General features: G+C 48.9%; 3 protein-coding genes and 1 non-coding gene across 7 annotated transcripts in view; 1 reads left to right on the top strand and 3 right to left on the bottom strand.

Annotated features, from left to right (window-relative positions):
• The window catches only part of AP2B1 (adaptor related protein complex 2 subunit beta 1), a 60,889-nt gene extending 56,977 nt beyond the window's left edge, over positions 1-3,912 (bottom strand). For 2 of the 4 annotated variants that reach the window (XR_011905643.1, XM_072353951.1), the window contains exons 1-2: positions 3,786-3,912; positions 1,245-1,302 (exon numbers count right to left, since the gene is read on the bottom strand). Coding sequence is in view for 3 of the 4 variants with exons in the window: in XM_072353951.1 (XP_072210052.1) it covers positions 1,245-1,281 (37 nt within the window). In the remaining variant the exon portion in view is untranslated. Of the gene's footprint in view, positions 1-1,244; positions 1,303-1,443; positions 1,504-3,785 lie in introns of those variants that run through there. The other 2 variants (XM_072353952.1, XM_072353953.1) reach the window with 2 other exon arrangements.
• Positions 3,862-6,652, top strand: PEX12 (peroxisomal biogenesis factor 12). The gene is made up of 3 exons (XM_072353954.1): positions 3,862-4,154; positions 4,823-5,367; positions 5,822-6,652. The coding sequence occupies exons 1-3, from the start codon at positions 4,029-4,031 to the stop codon at positions 6,219-6,221; spliced, it is 1,071 nt and encodes a 356-aa protein (XP_072210055.1). The 5' UTR covers positions 3,862-4,028; the 3' UTR covers positions 6,222-6,652.
• A 1,425-nt stretch (positions 6,653-8,077) lies between these two features.
• LOC140261011 (Z30 small nucleolar RNA) lies at positions 8,078-8,175 on the bottom strand. The gene has a single exon (XR_011905647.1). It is a non-coding gene; the product is annotated as a Z30 small nucleolar RNA (small nucleolar RNA).
• A 1,880-nt stretch (positions 8,176-10,055) lies between these two features.
• UNC45B (unc-45 myosin chaperone B) lies at positions 10,056-17,142 on the bottom strand. The gene is made up of 19 exons (XM_072353632.1): positions 16,981-17,142; positions 16,646-16,682; positions 16,003-16,178; positions 15,554-15,643; positions 15,138-15,305; positions 14,851-15,019; positions 14,512-14,682; positions 14,111-14,282; positions 13,586-13,886; positions 13,360-13,454; positions 12,973-13,114; positions 12,470-12,610; positions 12,259-12,386; positions 12,084-12,150; positions 11,869-11,982; positions 11,642-11,757; positions 10,900-11,017; positions 10,652-10,807; positions 10,056-10,322 (listed from the first exon to the last, which is right to left on the bottom strand). The coding sequence occupies exons 1-19, from the start codon at positions 17,140-17,142 to the stop codon at positions 10,056-10,058; spliced, it is 2,790 nt and encodes a 929-aa protein (XP_072209733.1).
• Between the last annotated feature and the right edge of the window lie 984 nt (positions 17,143-18,126).

Genomic DNA, 18,126 nt, shown 5'->3' on the forward strand with positions numbered 1-18,126 from the left:
GGCTGAGAAGGACACATTCCTCACAAACAACAAAATGTCTTCGATAAAACACATCCTGTCCTCTAACTCTCAATTCCTACACACTGATACCACTTTGTCAGAGCAGCAGTTCCCATTACAGAAGATGACTAACACGGAGATCAAGAAAAACAGAGGCTCCTGTTCTGAAGAACAGAGTGCAGTGACCACAGCCTCCTGTTCAAGGAAGCAATGAGGGCATTCCTCACACAGCTCATGCCCTGAGCGCTGCTCAGCCAGCAGCAGCTTGCTCAACAGGGCTCGGTACAGCTCAGGCTCCTGCAGACATCTCAGACACACTTGGCTGATGCTTTAGGACTGAACTTACATGCAGAGCTGCTCCTCAGAAAGGAGCGAACTGTATTTGCTTAATTTATGTTTCATTAAGCTTCAGAATGAGCTCATAAATAGATCAACACTGTCGATTTTTTCACTGGCAAGCATTCATTAGAAACATTCAGCCATCCTGAGAAGGAGAGATTGATATGAACCATTTTCTACATCTCCGGGAGAGGCGATGAGCAACATGAAGCTTAAATCACAGCCAGCAAGAGCCAGGATAAAAAGCACTTTGTTTAAGAACTAGTTCGGGGGAAAAAAAAGAATCTGTCTGGGGTTGTTCCAGCAAAGCAAGCAGGTAAATGGTTAAAACAGCCCCAGGAACCCCTTCCAGTCTTCAGCTGCTGCTGTTTCTCCCAAGGAGAGGTGACCACAGCACACATTGTAAAGCCAAGGGAATGTCAAATGCAGCACATGGAAAACAAAGGCATTTCACTGCAGTTTTGGAGGATGCAGCAATGGGAAACTCCATTACCTATGTGTCAGCTTGAGACAGAGACATATGCATCTGCCTTAAATAGTAATCCTTCTCAATCACCATAACCCTGTGATGCCCAACTGAGCAACCATCCTCAGTCCTGAACTCATTAGCCCATAACGAATTCATTGTTTCTGACCATAACTGCACTCAAATCCTAACGTGCCGTTCTCTGATACTGAAAAAAGCATCAATGTGGGTCAATTAATGCACCACAGATCTGTATATTACATCAGTTATATCCTTTACCACCACGTGACCTACTTCTGAAGTTTTTCCCTGGACGACTAAGATGAGAAACAGGGACAGAGCTAACAAAAAAGCAGGAGTTCTTCAGCATGCATTTACAAAAGCCATGTAAAAATAGCCCCTGGCCACCTCCAATCCACCATGCCCATTTAAGACCAACCTTTTTTATTGGTCGTGAAGTATTTGGAGTCCGTCATGGTTCCAGTTCCTTAAGACACCTGAAAAGAATAAGACAAGAATCAGACAGGATGGGAAGCTGACAACAGGCTGAATAGGAAACCTTCTACCTTTCAGCTCTCTTAAGCTTGAAATTGGCATCTTTCTCCACCAAGATCTCCCATCCCAATTGTGACACTCACATGAGGTTATTATTTCAGTGCTGCACTGCATGTCTGTGGACTGGACCAGCAAGTGCTTCACAGAGAACGGTCCCACCAACACTTCCCTGCTCCTCAGAACCAAATTAGCAATACATTACATTACAGGGATTGCCCAAACATATGTGGAGATCCATCATTTCATTCCTGCAATTGCCAGCTCTGTGACAAACACGACTCAAACAATTCTCAAGTACAGGCTGACAAACAAGCACAGGAGTGGGCAGATCTACTGTTTTTGATGCATGGGCGCTAAGAATCCATGACCCTAGAAACAACCAAAACATGCTTTCTCCTATTTTCCCCCATCCTTTTTCTACCTATTGTCCAATTCCTTTCCTCTTAAATGTACCTTTATGACCCTTAAGTGCTACAAGCAAAGCCAGCAAGTAATTTCTCCCCCAGATGCAGCCTGTCTGCCTCTATACTGCTCACAGTGTGCTGGCTCAGCACCAAGAGGATGAGCCCAAGACCCTGCCCAGCTGTGCAACCAGCTTGCTGTTTCTTAACACTTTCCTTCCTCACCCCTTAACCAAAGCCAGCATCTTCTTCCCCCCAAAACAACCATCACCCTTAACATGCCCCACAGCACAGTGAGGCAGAGCAGTCACCGCCTTGTCCAAGTAGATAAGCAACCTGCCCCATTACCTCTTGTAACTACAAACCCAGTCGAGGTTCAGCAGTGCTGATGCTGACACAGTCCCTCAGACTGCAGCCCAGCTCTAAAGAGCACTTAAGTATTTTTCTCTATGAGAGCGCTCGGCAGGATGCCACACAGAAGGCAGTGAGCATCACCATGCTGTTCTTGGTTGCCTTAAATGCAGATCTGTCAACCAGGAGCACATCTCCCAGCTGAGCTGATCCAGCGTTGCTTTAACAGTGATCAAAAGAGCAGATTATAGAGAAAATCCAGGGGAAAAAAAAAAATAGAACAACACCACCACATACATCATCCCAGTTATATAAAGCCACACACAGGAAAAAAAACCCTCACTGGATTTTAATAATGACCTTTAAATCCCAAAGCGGGACACTCTGCTGCTTTTTTCTGACCTCAGATCACATTTAGAAACATGAAGAGTGATAAAACCACTCAGGCCCAGCACCTGCCTTCACCACCTCCATCCAAACAGACAAAAATGTGATTAGACTCAGCTCATAAGCATGAAAAACAGCTCTCCTCCAGCAGAGCACACAGATTTTGTGCCTCATCTACGGCAGAGCCGCTTCACACATTGTTAACAGACAGCTTGTTAGCAGCGCTGAGTCTGTCTCATGCACTAAGACGACTCCACATGGTTTACAGCAAATCTCAGCTGAAGGCCAAACCAAAACAGCCCAGCATTACAAACTGCTGTGTTTTTAGATAACCCAAGAAAATACCAGCTCCTTGTACACAAACCTAAATCTGTAAAGACTAAAAAATGTACAACAATGTCACAAATAGCCCCGTATTTTTAGGGAAAATCTAAAGCTGGTCACTCTTTCCTTACTAGATCCATGTCCAACCACCACCAGCTAAAGTAGAAACAGCTATAAGGAGTCTGAGCAGCAAGAAGCTCCCATTCCTTCCCCATGCACCAACAAGAAGGAAGAGGAATTTCTCCAGAAGCCCAATGTGACATTTAAACACGTCGGACCCAATGAGAAAAGAACCAGCAGCACAAGGACAGCATTGCCTGAGCACTCTGCCCACCTGGCATGTCCCAACCCCTGTGGGCAGCAGGAACCCAGCCCTCATACCCAGCACCTCCCAGAGCTCTCCCAGCACCCCTCAGCTGCAGGAGCAGCCCCAGACCTCCCAGCAGCTCCCAGACCCACAGCCTCCAGCCCTGCCCAACGCTTCCATCACTCATCAGTCCTTCCACAGCCCCTCCCACTACCCTGCACCCTCCTGCCCAGGCCCGCTGTGACCCCCACCTGCGATCACTACCCAATCCCAGTGTCTCCTCAGTGCCCCCACCCCCTCCTAGTAACATCTCCTAACACTTCCTTCCCGCTCCATCCAAACACCCCTCCCAACATCCCTCCAGCGCCCCCCACCCTCTCCTAAAACCCCTTCCAGTGTCTCCTCAGTGCCCCCACCCGCTCCCAGTACCCCCCAGTAACACCCTCGTCTGCTCCCAGTACCCCCAGCGATCCCTCCCCCAACCCAGAGCCTCATCCCAGAGCCCCGTTCCCACATTCCCTCATCAGTGCCTCCCACCCTCACCCCAGCCCCCTTCCCAAAGCCTCACCAGTGCCTCCCAGCTCCTCCCAGTACCCCACCAGACCCCCCTCCGGTCCCTCCCAACGCCCCCTCCCGACGTCCCGACATCACTCACGCCGGGACGGACGGACAAACGGACACACCGCTGCGGGGCGGGGGCGGTGGTAAAACCGGAACCGGAAGCGAAAGGAGCAGCCGGGAGGACTCGCGAGGAACGAGAAGCAAGTTCTCCCCTCCTAGAGCGGCCGCGCCCCTCCACCATAGAGGGGAGAGGTGAGGAGGCGGAGCGTCGCCAAATCGGCCACAGCAACGGGGTGGGAGTCGCAGCGCCCCCTTGCGGCGGGGCGGGGAGGACGGCATGGCGGAGTTGGGCGCCCACCTGACGGCCGAGGCGGCCGGCGATGATCGGCCCTCCATCTTCGAGGCGGTGGCCCAGGACAGCCTGATGGCGGCCGTGAAGCCCGCCCTGCTGCACCTGGTCAAGGTAAGGGCCTGAGGAAAACCCACCAGGCCTCACAACAACTGGTGTGGGGCCTCAAGGGGGCCGGGCTGCGATCGTCCCTCTGTACTCGGCTCTGGTGAGTGCCGTGCTCGGATTTGGGGCCCTCAATACAAGAAGGAAATGAAGGCTCTGGAACATGTCCACAGAGGGACAAGGAGGCTGTGAGGGGACTGGAGCACAGTCCGATGGGAACTGGGGTGGTTCAGCCCGGAGGAGGCTCAGGAAACACCTCATCGCTCCCTCCAGCTGCCTGAAAGGAGGTTGGGGCAAAGTGGGGTCGGCCTCTGCTGTCAGGTAACAGCGATAAGACAAGAGGTGATGGCCATCAATTGTACCAGAGGAGGCTCAGGTTGGATATTAAGCATTTCTTCTTTGAAAGAGCCGTGATGCAGTGACACAACTGACCAGGGACTGGGGAGAGTCTCTGTCCCTGCAGGTGTTCCAGAACTGTAGAGATGTGGCACTGAGGGACATGGTCAGTGGGAATGGTGGGTTGGGCTGCGTTTGGACTTAGAAACCTAAAAGACCTCTTACAACCGTAATGAGTCTATGATTCTCACAAGCTACCAGAGCAGTTTTGGCACACGCAGCTTGAAGGCGTAACTCACAGCACTCCCAGATCCATCCCTGTTGTGTCTCTTTCAATGCAGGTGCTCGCTGAGTCTAATCCTGGCCGGTACGGCCTCCTCTGGCGCAGGTTTGATGAGATCTACGTCCTTCTGGATTTTCTGCTCCAGCAGCACTACCTGGCCAGGTGCAGTGCCTCCTTTTCTGAAAACTTTTATAGCTTAAAGAGGATACCGACAGGAGATGGCAAACAGCAACCTTTGGCCACTGCTGGCCTGCCAAAGAAGCAGCACTGGAAGTCTCTCCTGTTGCTGATTCTCGTTCCTTACCTAAAAGGAAAGCTAGAGAAGCTCGTGTCCAGCCTTAGGGAAGAGGATGAGTATTCCATCCATCCTCCATCATCCTCCTGGAAGCGTTTTTACCGAGCCTTTCTAGCTGCCTATCCCTTTGTAAACATGGCCTGGGAGGGCTGGTTTCTCATCCAGCAATTGTGCTACATCCTTGGGAAGGCTCAGCATCATTCCCCCTTGCTGCGGCTGGCTGGAGTTCGCCTGGTGAGACTGACTGCAGAGGATATCCAGGCCCTGGAGAAGAAACTGACTGTAGCAGCCTCAAGTCAAACGCACAGGTATGTCAGCACCTGCATTCCAGAGTGTTATTGACCTTCAAGATTTAAGTTTCCTTCTCTCAAAACACACTCCATAATGAATATAAGTAGTGAAAAATGGAAACAGGTAGTAGGGATTAGCTTCATGGGATTTAGTGGTAATAAAATTGATTGTTTTGTGTTGTTTTGGGGTTTTTCTACATTACGATGATCCATGAGATAATTGATTTGTGGTCCCAGGCCCTTCAATTCAAACTCTTTGAATTTAGCACAGGACCTGAAGCTTTGTTAGTGTACAAAGATCTGAGAAAAAACATCTTAGCAGATATTCTGTTACCAACACGGGACATGCTGATGTCACAGCTTAGTGTTAACCTGTACAAAGCAGTGCTTTTCTCCCCAACACTTTGTCAGTTTGCAGATGGACTCATGCACAGTACTGATTATTTCTCCGTATCTTCTCTCCCTGTTCCAGCATTAAAACACAAGTGCAGTCAGCAGTGAGGAAAGCCTTGGGAGGCATCGCCTTCTCGCTGTCCACCGGCCTGTCTGTCTGTGTGTTCTTCCTCCAGTTCCTGGACTGGTGGTACTCCTCTGAAAACCAAGAAACTATCAAGTCTCTGACAGCACTCCCCACTCCCCCACCCCCTGTGCATCTCGACCACGAGGTGGACTCAGCTCTCTTACCCAAACTGAAGACAGTGTGCCCTCTGTGCCGCAAAGTCCGAGTCAATGCCACAGCCTTGTCCACGTCTGGCTTTGTGTTTTGCTACCGTTGTGTGTATAATTATGTGAAGACTCACCAGCGCTGCCCGATCACAGGTTACACCACAGAGCTCCAGCACCTGGTCAAACTTTACTCTCCTGAGAGCTGAAAGAGCTGCCCTGTGCTTCAGAGATCTCTGAAGATAGTGGCTGGGTAATCAGTGTGGTGTTGCACTGCTGGGCAGCTGAACACTGCTCTCTGACTCCCTCAAAAGAAGGGGAGAAAGTCATGATGGAAAAGGGCTCAAGGGTTGAGCTGCACGTGGAGGTCTGCTCCTACTCACCTCTGAAAGACATCCTTAACTCCCACCAACAGTTCTAAACTAAAACCTCTGACTCTTTATAGGAATAAGAGTTGAAATGTAAGCAGGGATAGAAGAGGGAGGATACCTTTTCTCCACCAGGGAGAGAAATGACAAGCCAATTTAAAGCAGTAGCTGTGCCAATCGATGAATTGTTAAATAAGTCTGATTCTCTTATCTGCTTTTATAAAGCAAAATTCTTTCTTGATTGAGAACCCAAATAAAATTTTGATGACTGGAAAAAAAGTTGCTGGTTGTTCATCTTTGCAGATGATGGTTGTGGATACAAGGTTGGTGGCACTGCCTGTGGCAGGTGGTTGGAGATTCATGATCCTTGAGGTTCCTTCCAACCCAGGTCATTCTGTGACATGAAGCAAAGTTTGCTGCACAAATGACATGGGTAAATTCTGCGCTGTCCTTCCCGCACAGAACAACCCACATCTAAGCAGCTGTAATTACTCTTTTGAATGTTAAATAGCTCTTTAATGCCTATCTGACAAAGGGGCATTAAGCCCACAGCAGTGACAGGCTAGCAGTTACCTGGTAGATGTTTAATGTTCCTGCAGGTTGCTGAAGAATACCAACGTGAATTTGACTGCTTCTGACTGGCCTGTCCTTAACAGACAAATCAATATCTATTCAGGTTTGATGCTCTAAAACAAAGCTGTGAAACTAATGTGAATTACATAAACATTACATTTTATCTGCTTTTCCACTGTGTTATTAATGCCGTAAGGTCTAAAGACAGACAAGAAATCTATTTGTAAAGGACCACCAGCTTTATTAAAACAACCTTTCAATGTGCATAGTGACCATGAGGTCTATGGTCATGACCAAAGCATCCTCAGTGCACGATATCAACATCAACAGTGGCACTGGAGTTGCACAATACATCATTGTCAAGAAACTGACTTTGCAAATGTTTTTTAGAGCTCCCAGCAAAGCTAAGCCACGTTCTTAGCAAATCTAGACACTTAAGAAAGCACCAACAACTGAGTTGCCTTCAACACTTCCTCATCAGAAACCACGTGAGTTCTCATTAGGAGAGAATCACTGTAGCTACACTCCTGCATACATACCCCCACTGAAGCTTCCTTCTCCACAAGCAGAGAGAAATGAATATAAAGCTGGCACCAAAACCTGGAAGAGAATAAAGAAACTGCATTACAGTGGCCCCATATCTTTTCTTGTACTTGTTTGACTAGCTCAGCCTCTTCTCCTCTCCAAAAGGGCTGCACTTCATCTCTCTGCAGTCCCATGGATTCAGATCAGTACAACCCACCCCCTATTCCTAACTATGGAATCAGGTGCCTGTGAAAAGTTACTGTGTTTTCAAAAATAGAAATTCAAACCCCCTCAGCACCTGCCAGGCACTTTGGGTGTTACTGCTCCTGGGTACCTCAACAGGTACATAAGAACCCAGGTATCTTTTAGAGGGTCTCATGACATCAGATAGGTCCCTCCAGAAATCTCTCTCACTGCAAGCTCTGCACTAAACCTGGCATTGCAGCAAGATACACAAATCTAAACAGCTCTTTGCACAGCTCAGCTTTCAAATCAATATTTTTTCTACTGCCAAAAAAAAAAGCAATTTTTTTTCTCACTATTTTTTTGTATTTCAAGCAGCAGCAGAGTTGTTTGCTCTATAAGACTTTAACCTAAATAAGCTCAGAGAGAAGATTAGGTGATCATGCCCTGGTCAGAGCAAAGACAAAATGTCTTAGCAATACCAGTTCAGAGAATTCTTCACTCATCATTGCTTTGGGCAAATCTGTTTCCATGCAAGAAGAAATTTGCTCCCAGGCCAGGAATCAGGACAGAAAAGTTCTGGTTCCAGATGCTTGTTTGCTTCTAGAAAAGGAGAAAGGAAAAAAAACAAACAAAAAACAAAACACCACCATAGTGGAACTGTTAGTCCAAGGCTTGACGTCATGATTGAACACCTAATGAAGGGTTGAAGCTGGTCCAGGTAGCAGACATTGCCTCTGTGCTCCCCGCGTGACTAGAAGGGGTGGAACCAGAGAAGTGCATATAAGAGCCAGCTACGGAAGACAGCTCATTTGGACCTAGACTGCTGTATGAAGAGGAGTGCAGAGATTCCCCTTCACTAGTTGGGTGAGTTTGGTTTTTCTCTGTATATAACTCTCTGTATATAACTCTCTGTATATAACTCTCTGTATATAACTCTCTGTATATAAGAGTTTTCCCTCTGTATATAACTGGTGGTCTACCTGCTTGTTATTTATATCCACCCCCCTGGCATAGCAGTGCTGCAGAGATGATACTTGCTGCCATCGGTGTGGTTGCTTTCACCTCTTCATAGAGCTTGTGTGTTCAGCTGCATGTGTGACAAAGCCAAGTTGGTAGGGTAACACAGGAAAAAACTCTCCATTTTGCCTTCCTAAACACCACTGCTCAACCAGCATGTGCTTTATCCTGCACACACAGATCCCTTTTATTACTGTCCCTTAATTAAAACTCTATCTCATACACAGGAGTGCAACAGACAGAAGGAGCTGGATTATGTGTTACACTCATCCACAGGTGCAGCATTTTCTATCTCCTTAGCAGAGCTTACAGTTACAGGTAAGAGGCTAAAGCATGCTTTGTAGGGAAGTAAAGATGTAGTAACCACGAGCTGAGGTGCCAGGAAGGCCCAGCACCGGGGGAAAGCCTGCCATAGAACCCCACAACAGCCTTCCAATGGCCCGCAGGCCTGCCTTCATCTGACCCTTCCCCCTAAGCCACCCATCTGCACTGCAGCTCCCACGTCCTCCCTACACTCATTCCTGCCATCCAGGCCCTCATCCCTTCCTCTGAGTCCCCCGATCGCCTCCCAGGCCCCACAACCCGCTCTGCAGCCCGACCCCGCTCATCACAGCCCCGATCCGCCCCGCTCACCCACGCTCCATGCTCCCAACAGGAACTCCCCTTTTTGTCCCGCCCCCCGACCGGCTCACATCCAATAGCAACACGCGGTTCTACTCACTGACTCAGGAGCTCGCCAATAGGAAGGCGAGTCTGTGCTGCAGGCTAAAGTAAGGGTCTCTTATTTGTGTTCTGTAGAGCGTGCATAAAGAATCTCTGCTCGATTGCAGCTATTTGTACAATAAAATTGTAATGTGATACTGACGGGTGCCTTCTTGATTCTACATGGAGCAAAGTAGTGCATTTATTAAGAGCTCATCCCCCACCCTCACACTGGTGCATTGCTTAAAGCTGTTTAAAAACACCCACAATGAACAACAAAAAAAGCACACCGTTTATTTTCTGACCACGGGATGGGAGGCAATTAAACCTGGTGCTGTCATTGAACCCGGAGCTGTGAGTGCTTGCAGAACTGGTCTCATTTCAGCTGAGTTTCCTTCCTGCAGCCCGTGGCACATCCCCTAAAAGACCAACTCTTTGTACAGCTGAAACTTAACGCACTGTCAGCTGAATGGGGGCAATGAATGGGTTTGCACCTAAAGCTCAGATGGGCCCTTCCCAAACTTCTGATGCAAATGCCCCCTTTTCCAAACACCAAAGCTCTTCGAGCCCTATTTCTTGCCTTGGCAATGGGGTGAAGTTTTCTTCATGTTCTTCACATTTCTCAGTAGGTTTTTTTCCTCACCCAGCCCTTTTTTGGTACTTTCCATTTCCTCATGCTCGAGAGAGAGGTTTGATCAGCCCATAATCCATGCACTTTGTGAGACAATCGCGTGCTGCATTAATGATGTGCTGCTTCTTGGGGTCATCTTCTTGCTTGCCGACGAATGTCAGGATCTCCAGGAGCTCTGACTCCACCAGTTTCTTTGCCAACTCTTTGCTGGCACTGATTAAATTGAAAGCGATGACCAGTCCACGATGCTGTACTTCCATGTTATCATGCAGGCAGAGCCTCTGCAGGATTTCAAGCCACTGGGTGGTCTTTAAGGAGGGGAAATGTTGTTAGTATTGGTCTGAAGATTACCTCAACCAACTTTTAAGGGTGTAACATTGCATTCCTAACCTTGTTTGACAACGCATATGCTGGGCTTCACTTGAAGAATAGTTATACAATAATGGTTTCATCTCTAAGATGAAGCCTTAGGAGTTGGCTTAAGAAAGGTTGCTTTACTTTCTGTGGGGTGAACAAGGAGCATGCATGCTAAGTTCCTCACTGGACAACTGCTACATTACATATTCCTTAAGAGAAGCATTTAAGGCTATGCCTACACCATTGGCAGTTAGACTTATGGTTAGACTTATGGTCTTACCACTTCAGTCATCTTTGAGCAGAGTTTCTTTTGTGCTGCTGTAAGCATGGCCAGGGCTCCTGCTGCTGCTTTCTGGACCTTCTCATCATCCTCACCACACAGTAACACCACCAGCTTCAGCCGGTCGTTTCCATCAGCCACAAACCGCTCTTGAACCTGAAGAAAAGCCACAGAATCAATGCAGTGTGAATGCATCATCGAGGTGGCTCAGGTGCTGCTGCATGCAACCAGGCCTGAGATGCAGTTACCTCCTTGCTGACCACCAGGTTGCACATGCATTCTGTGGCTGCCTGTCGGAGTTGGTCATGGTTCTCAAACATATAGTTTTCAATGTCTGGCAATGCCCCTTCTTTGACTATTTTCATCCTGTGTGGAAAAGGAATCAAAACACATCATGAGATGTGATAATCATGCAATGGTTTGAGTTCAAAGGGACCCCCAGAGGCCATCTGGTCCCACTGTCCGCAGTGCACAGGGGACACCCACAGCTCCATCAGTGCTCACAGCCCTCCAGTCTGACCCTGGGGGTCTGCAGGTACTGCCATCATCCCTACTCTCAGCAGCCCATGTGGTGCCTCACCACCCTCACTGTAAACAACCACACTGTAATCCAACCTAAATCTGCCCTCTGTTAGTTTGAAACCATTTTCTCTTCTCCTATAATCAACCTAAAACATTAACTGCAGACAGATGAGAGACATGGGAGGGCTTGAAACAGATCTGCCCACAGCACTAGGATTCATGATATTTGGGTCATTCCTTACCTAATGCAAATTGAATTCACACTATTTTTCCTCTTTCCAGAGGAAAAACACTACTTAGTGGCTATTTTATGAATCTTTTTGTTTAGAGACCTTTATAGCTGTGCCAAAGGCAGCTCAAATTAACCACTCTTCCCAATCTTATGGGAAAAGCATTGAGGTAAAATTCACATTTGCTCCTGACAAAGCAGCTGGACAAAGAAGAGGCCCAAACAGCAGCTGCACTCACCTAAGCTTATCACTTCTTCCTGAGAAATTAGTGAGCCCCAGGAGAGCCTCATAGTTCTGGAGCCCATCTCTCTCAGTGTTCAGCAAGCTGATGAGGGGCCTCACCACTTCGTACACCTGAGAACAAGAGGTGTTACTGCTTTTCCAGCTCTCAGATCTTGGCAATTTTCATTTGAAAAACAAAACAAAACAAGTGGTTTCTCACTTGATTTTTGTTTTAAAACTTACCCTCTCTCCTGGGAACGCCATGTCTGGATTGGAGATAGCAGCAATTTTTGCCAGAGCGTGAGAAGCTTTTATCTTGCCAACGTCTGTGCCTTCCACAGCCAGAGGAATCAGGGCCTAACACACAGGAAAGCATTAAATACCACCTTCCCTCTCTACAGGATCCCAACAGACATTTAATGCCCATCAGGCTGGGCTGCAGGTAGAAGAGGAATCACCTTTCCACCACCTTGAGCGACAATGGTCCCACGGTCCTTGGGGTCATCACACAATGCAAGGAACACCCTGCAAAAACACAGCATCACTCACTGGAACAGCAATAACCCACCTCCCTCATGGGACAGGACAAAGGTTCTGCAATTCACTCTATCCCAGGCAAAACCCAGCAGGTACCTGGCGATGAGCTCCTTGCTCTGGTCTGTCAGTATGGCACTGTCAGCTTTCACCATGCAGGCCAAGGCTGAGACAACGCCGGCTTTCAGCAGCCGCTTCACTCGCTTCACAACAAAATCCTTCTTGTCCTGCAGAGGGGAGGACATGGCAAACTTCCACCTAACATCTAAAATCTTTAGACCTGAGCACCTCCTGACCACACAGACCCTACCTTGGGATGCTCCTCAGGCACGTGCTGCTTGGAGAATTTGGCCAGTTGCACCAGCTCTGGGACCAGCTCCTTCGTATCGTAGCTGTTGGTGCAGTTCACCAGCGCAGAAGCCACAGAATACAGGATAGTCTTGTCACTTGTCTGCACAGACAAAGAAAAGTCCTAGTTGAAGTGCTCATTGGCTTATCCCCAGGTCTGGGAAAAACTGAAGTTTATGGTCAATCAGGACACAGTCCCATCAGATGCTGTCAGAACCGTGATGCCTTTGGTTTTCATATGGTAACACCTACTACAGTTGCTGACAGTAAAGGTTAAGAGCAAACTTCTGCTCGTATCTGTTGATAACAAGTTTTGGGTATCTCAGCATCACATGCAAAACTGAACAACTTCTAAACTAAAGGTGAGGGTTTGGGGTCAGAACTGCTCCTGATTAGGGAGACAGTGTTATTCTGGAGAGCCTGATGCTACAAGAGGGATGAGAGAACAGTGTAAGGGGGTAGGACCTTGGCTAACTCAAACATAGCTTGCAGGGCTTGCTCATCTTCCACAAAGTCATCTTTCACATCTGCATCAAGGGTCAGATATGCCAGTCCTTCCACAGCCCACTTCCTGGTGCGGGCATCAATGCTGGTGTTGCACAACCACCTGGAAGAGAGATACCTACATTTATCTCAGGAGCCAGGACTGATTTCTTTGGAAAGAGAGGAAGGAAAAACAAATGTGCTGAGAGCATTTCAGGCTTGAGCCTGCACTTGGATTCTACTACAACTCCCAATGGGTCCCTGTGGGTGTTTCTTCAGCAGGGAATGAAGGCCATGTGTGGCCAGGGAGGAGCATGTTGTATTTTGCAAAGCTGGGAATAACAGAATTAAAGCCAAGCTACAACTCACTTTCGGCACTGCTTGGCAAGCTTCTCCGTGGAGCCCTCAGCAAACTGCCGCAGCCCATAATCTGTCCCTCCTGCTGAGCCCAGCTTGCAGAGACCCTGAGGAGGAATTGAATGTCATTAATCCTCCAGTGTTGCTGCCCAAAGTCAGCTTAGTCCCATATCTGAAGTCAATTCTAAGAGGAAACATCCAGGGTTAAGGAGGTGACAAAGGGGGCTGGCATCCTTACCACTAGGGCTCGGATTTTGATCTTCTCATTCTTGGTCTTCTTGTAGATCTCCTTCAGGAGTGTTATTCCATTAGAGATGATGAAGGTGGCCCGGCTCAGCTTGGTGGAAGCATGGATGAGGGCTTCCACAGCCACCAGCTGGTCGATCTCCCTCTCGGACCCACACAGGGCAACCATCATCTCCATCACCCCCTTCATGCTAAGCAGCTTGTTGCCCAAGTCAAACGGCCCTTGCAGAACTCCAGACACCATCTGGATGGCGTGGAGCGTCTTGTCCATGTTCTGTGGGTCGACTTTGCTCCTGCATTGGACAGATAGAGTCAACATAGAGTGGTTACTCACCATTCTCATTCCTTTGAGTAGCTCCCTGTGGGGTAGGAATGTAGTGAGCAGTTTTGTTTGGCTTGATTTTTGGGCAGTGTGGAGCCAGGAGGTGGACTTAATGATCCTTGTGGATCCCTTCCTGCTTGGGATATTCTATGATTTCTCTGCTGAGCTGAGCACCATTGGCAAACCAAGGCTCACTTGATGTACTCCTCGCAGATCACACGGTAGTTGTCACGCTCAGGGTCGCAGCGCAGGTCATCGTAGAGCTTATTGAGGAGGATGGAGGCAGTCAGCTGGGTGTTCTCTGTCAGCGGCAGGCAGCCAGGCATCTCAGGAATCTGGCCCACCACTTTCAGTATCTTTTTTAAGCCTGGAAACAATGAAGTGAAACGGTTGCTAGAGGAGAGCGGGCCTGTCCAAAACTCAGGATGCTGTTTGCTGGCTTCTTGCAATGAAACAGGCTAATTACTTTATAGCTTAATCACATCATCTTTAGACAAAGAAATTATCGAGAGATTTACTGGCAAGAATGTTCTGCTCATGGGTTTGTAGCACTGAGCGCCTCCCAGGCTAGAGCAGGGATGGAAGGAAGGACTCACCGTTGTCGATGACAAAAATGGTCCTGCTGTTGTCATGGTCCTTCAGGTCCTTCCTTGGTATGTTCTTGTTGAGGAGGTTGAGAGCTCGATCTCGTCCCTGCCCGGATACATTCTTACTGACCAACATATCCAGCAAATGCATCGTGATCATCTTCAAGTCTTTTTTAGTATCTATACAGAAGCAAGGCAGCAGCAGCCAGTTAGGAGAAGTTTTCTCTGAAAGCTGGTGAACTCATACCATTGAGTACCATTCAAAGTCATCACATGGCTGCAACATTGGTATTGAAGTTAGAGCAGCAGCTCCCTTGCTTCTACAACAAGACCAAGGACTGCCATTACCTAGCACCAGAGCCTCCTCCTTGCCATGGTGCTCCTCCTTGCCCTGCCCCAGCAAGCAGTCAGTGATGGTCTGCAGGAGGTTGCAGACAGCCAGCGAGATCTCCTCGTTGTCCACCGACATCCACATGCAGATGTTGTCAATGCCCAGGTAATGGAGGATGGCAGTGGCCTGGCCCCAAAAGGAGAGAGCAGAGCTGTTAGCAAAGGGCACGAGCACACTGTGAACAGCTGTGATTTTCCACTCTCCAGGTGCAAGACAACAGCAGTGAACATCCCAAGCTGCTCACCCGAGCCTTATGTCCTGTGCACATGCCCGAAAGTGTCCTCACGGCTGCCAGGACCAGCTCAGCATTTTTGGTTTCTATCAGCTGCAGCAGCAAACTGACCCCGTTGTTCTGGAAAATCCTCTCAGCACCCGCTTCCTCCCGGCCCAGGACTATGAGGTTGTTGGCAGCCTGGGTGGGAGAGAGGGGAGAGGTCAGCAGCACAGCCTCCAGAACACCTCTGGGATGTGTTTGGGGTCACCAGCCCTGATCCCAGGCATCTCCTCCAGGTGCACCTGGGGGTCATGTTTGATTCTCCCTATTAAAAAAATGGGTCAGAACCTGGAGGGAAACATGGGGAGAGATGGACAGGTTGGATCCCAGTTTGGGTACTTTGGGGCCCACCTTCCCTGAGCACAGGAGTGATGCCAGATTCTCACCTTCTCTCGCTTCTCTTTCTCGCTGTTCTCATCCAGCAGGATTTCAAACATCTTCTGCACCCGCATGTCTGTGGAGAACTGAATGCGCAGCTGTGCCAACACAGAGTGTGAGCAGCATCAGAAAAACAAGAAGCCATTTTCCTTTAGCACTTCAAGACAACCACAGTCCCCAGAGGGCAGATAACCAGCTGGATAACAACACAGACATCCCTTCCCAGAAAGCAGGTCCGATTGCCCAGCTCACCCTAATAGAATCATGACTCAGTAAGTTTGGAAAAGACCATCAGGATCATTTAGTCAAACCCCAACCCATTCCCACTATGTCTACGAAGTCATGGAATCATTAAGGTTAGAAAAGACCTCTAAGATCACCACATCCATCCTCAACCCATCCCCACCATGTTCCTCAGTGCCACATCTCCAGGTCCATGAGCCCAGTACTGCTTTACCTTCTCCTGGATGTCAGCTCCCAGGCGTCTCAGGGTCTCCTGGAAGTTCTTGTTGCGGGGCTCCATGGTAGCACATTTCTGAGCATCTTTGAACGCTTGGTCCAATTTTCCCAATTTTTCCAGAGCTTGGCTGCGCCGGTACAAAGCTTTGATATCCGAGGAATTGATATCAATAGCTGGGAAAGGGATCCAAAAGTCAGGACATCAGAGTCTGCTTCTTGTAAACCCCCCCGTGTAAATTGTCATCTGCTTCAGGTTGGATATTAGGAACAAATTCTTCTTATAAAGAGAGGTGATGCAATGTCACAGGCTGCCCAGGCAGTGGTGGAGTCACCATCCCTGGAGGTGTTCCAGAAAAGAGTCAATATCTCACTGAGGGGCATGGTCTGGAGTGATCACAGCCACGGCTGGATGGTTGGACTGGGTGATCTTAGTGGTTTTTTCAGCTTTGATCTGATAATATATGGTGACTGGAGGCACAGGTATTGTTATCTCAGAGCGAACTGGTACCAAACCAGCACTCCTTTCATACCTTCTCCAGCACTTGTGTGTTAGGGGACACCAAACCATGAGACCGCAGTGTCCCAGAAGCAGATATGAGGGTGGGCTGGAGCAGATGAACACAAACGCAGCCCCTCCTTACCTCTAGATGCATCCGAGGCTGCCTTGGCATATTCCTCCTGCAAAACCAGAGGAGCAGAGCAATTCATCAGCAGTGGGACAGTGGAGCACGACCCCATTGCTGGTGCAACTCAAGCTCTGTTCCCATTAATAGGGCACCCTGGTGAAAGCAGTAGAAGCAAGAAGGGAGCTTTGGGTACCATCTCATTGGTAAAGGGAGGAAATGAGAAGTCTGGTATGGGTCAGACAACGGCAGCCTGCAGGCAGCAATGGAAAAGCCTGCAGCTCTTTGGGATCAGTGCTGAGCCAAACCAGCATGCTCAGCCCTATGGGGACAGAACCCAGAGCTCTCCTCACCTTTTTCAGGTAGCACGCAGCCCGGTTGCGGTACAGCACGGCCTGCAGTGCCCTGTCCTTGTTGAGCTTCATGGCCTGCGTGTAGCTCTGAGCTGCTCTCTCATAGTCGCTGGCTTGAAAATATTTGTTGCCTTCCTCCTTCAGCTGGATGGGATCCTCCATCTGGGGAGCAGAGGGGAAAAAAAAAAACAACATACATTTTAGGTTGCTTGGGAGTTTTAAGGAAAAACATGAAATTTGTGCCCCTTCTGTTCTGGGCTGCCTGCTGAATAACCCTGAACAAAAGCACCTTACCAGGTTGAAGTGCTCAGAAAGCCAAACTGCTCCTCAAGGCTGTGGCTTCTCAACTGTAGATCCCCACAGCTACAGATCCGTGGTGACCAATGGATAGAAGTAAAATAACAGAAAAGAGCTCAGAAAGTCCAGAGAGTCCAGACGGCTCAGGGAAGAGCTCACCTCCCACTCCAAGTTTGGGCAAGAGCTGGCAGCTCCTGCTGCGTGTCACTGTCACCTGTCACCACTGCCTGTCCCCTGTGCTATATAGGGCTGGGGGTCACTGCTACCCAGTGCATGGGGGGAGACACTGTGTAAAGGCACACAGCTCTGGGCACAAAGAGGGGATGCTGCTCTCCCACTCACTGCATGGATCGCTGTTATCCGTGACCTGCAGAGCTGCATGGGGAATGGAGTGGGAATGGGAGGGCTTTGTGCCATAAACAAATCAGCTCACATGGTTGACCCCCGTCCTAGTGCTCAGTGCCTTGTCCCTTTCTATTTAGGGAGGCATGAGACAGCTGCACAGGGACAAGTGGCTCTGACTGGCAGCTGCCAGCACCTTCCAGAACAGCCGTGGAGGGAAAGCACCAGAACCTCCTTTCCTGCATTGCTTTCAGTAGGGGCAGCTTCCCCCTGCCAGTGCTCACAGCCCAGCTCAAGTCCTGCAGAGCAGCAGCTTCCAGAGCCCCAAGTGAGCCGTGTTTGGTACCACAACAGTGGCTTCATCCCTTATTCCATGAACGTCAGTTGGTGCTGGGGGCCCTCTGGAGGATGAGAAAGCAAAAGGAATTTTTTCATGTGGAAATTCAAGTCTCAGGCAGAGAGGAAGGGAATCAGCCTTTGGGTTCCCCCATGCGTGCCATATGGGGA

The sequence above is a fragment of the Excalfactoria chinensis genome, chromosome 19 (genome assembly GCF_039878825.1).
Source record: "Excalfactoria chinensis isolate bCotChi1 chromosome 19, bCotChi1.hap2, whole genome shotgun sequence".
Taxonomy (NCBI): domain Eukaryota; kingdom Metazoa; phylum Chordata; class Aves; order Galliformes; family Phasianidae; genus Excalfactoria; species Excalfactoria chinensis.

Coding starts and splice junctions, on each gene's coding strand:
- PEX12 (XM_072353954.1), top strand. CDS start 4,029: ATGGCGGAGTTGGGCGCCCACCTGACGGCCGAGGCGGCCGGCGATGAT. Junction 4,155..4,822: donor CCCTGCTGCACCTGGTCAAG/GTAAGGGCCTGA, acceptor CTTTCAATGCAG/GTGCTCGCTGAGTCTAATCC. Junction 5,368..5,821: donor GCCTCAAGTCAAACGCACAG/GTATGTCAGCAC, acceptor TCCCTGTTCCAG/CATTAAAACACAAGTGCAGT.
- UNC45B (XM_072353632.1), bottom strand. CDS start 17,142: ATGGAGGATCCCATCCAGCTGAAGGAGGAAGGCAACAAATATTTTCAA. Junction 16,683..16,980: donor CTGCGTGCTACCTGAAAAAG/GTGAGGAGAGCT, acceptor CTGGTTTTGCAG/GAGGAATATGCCAAGGCAGC. Junction 11,758..11,868: donor TGGCGTTCCCAGGAGAGAGG/GTAAGTTTTAAA, acceptor TCTTGTTCTCAG/GTGTACGAAGTGGTGAGGCC.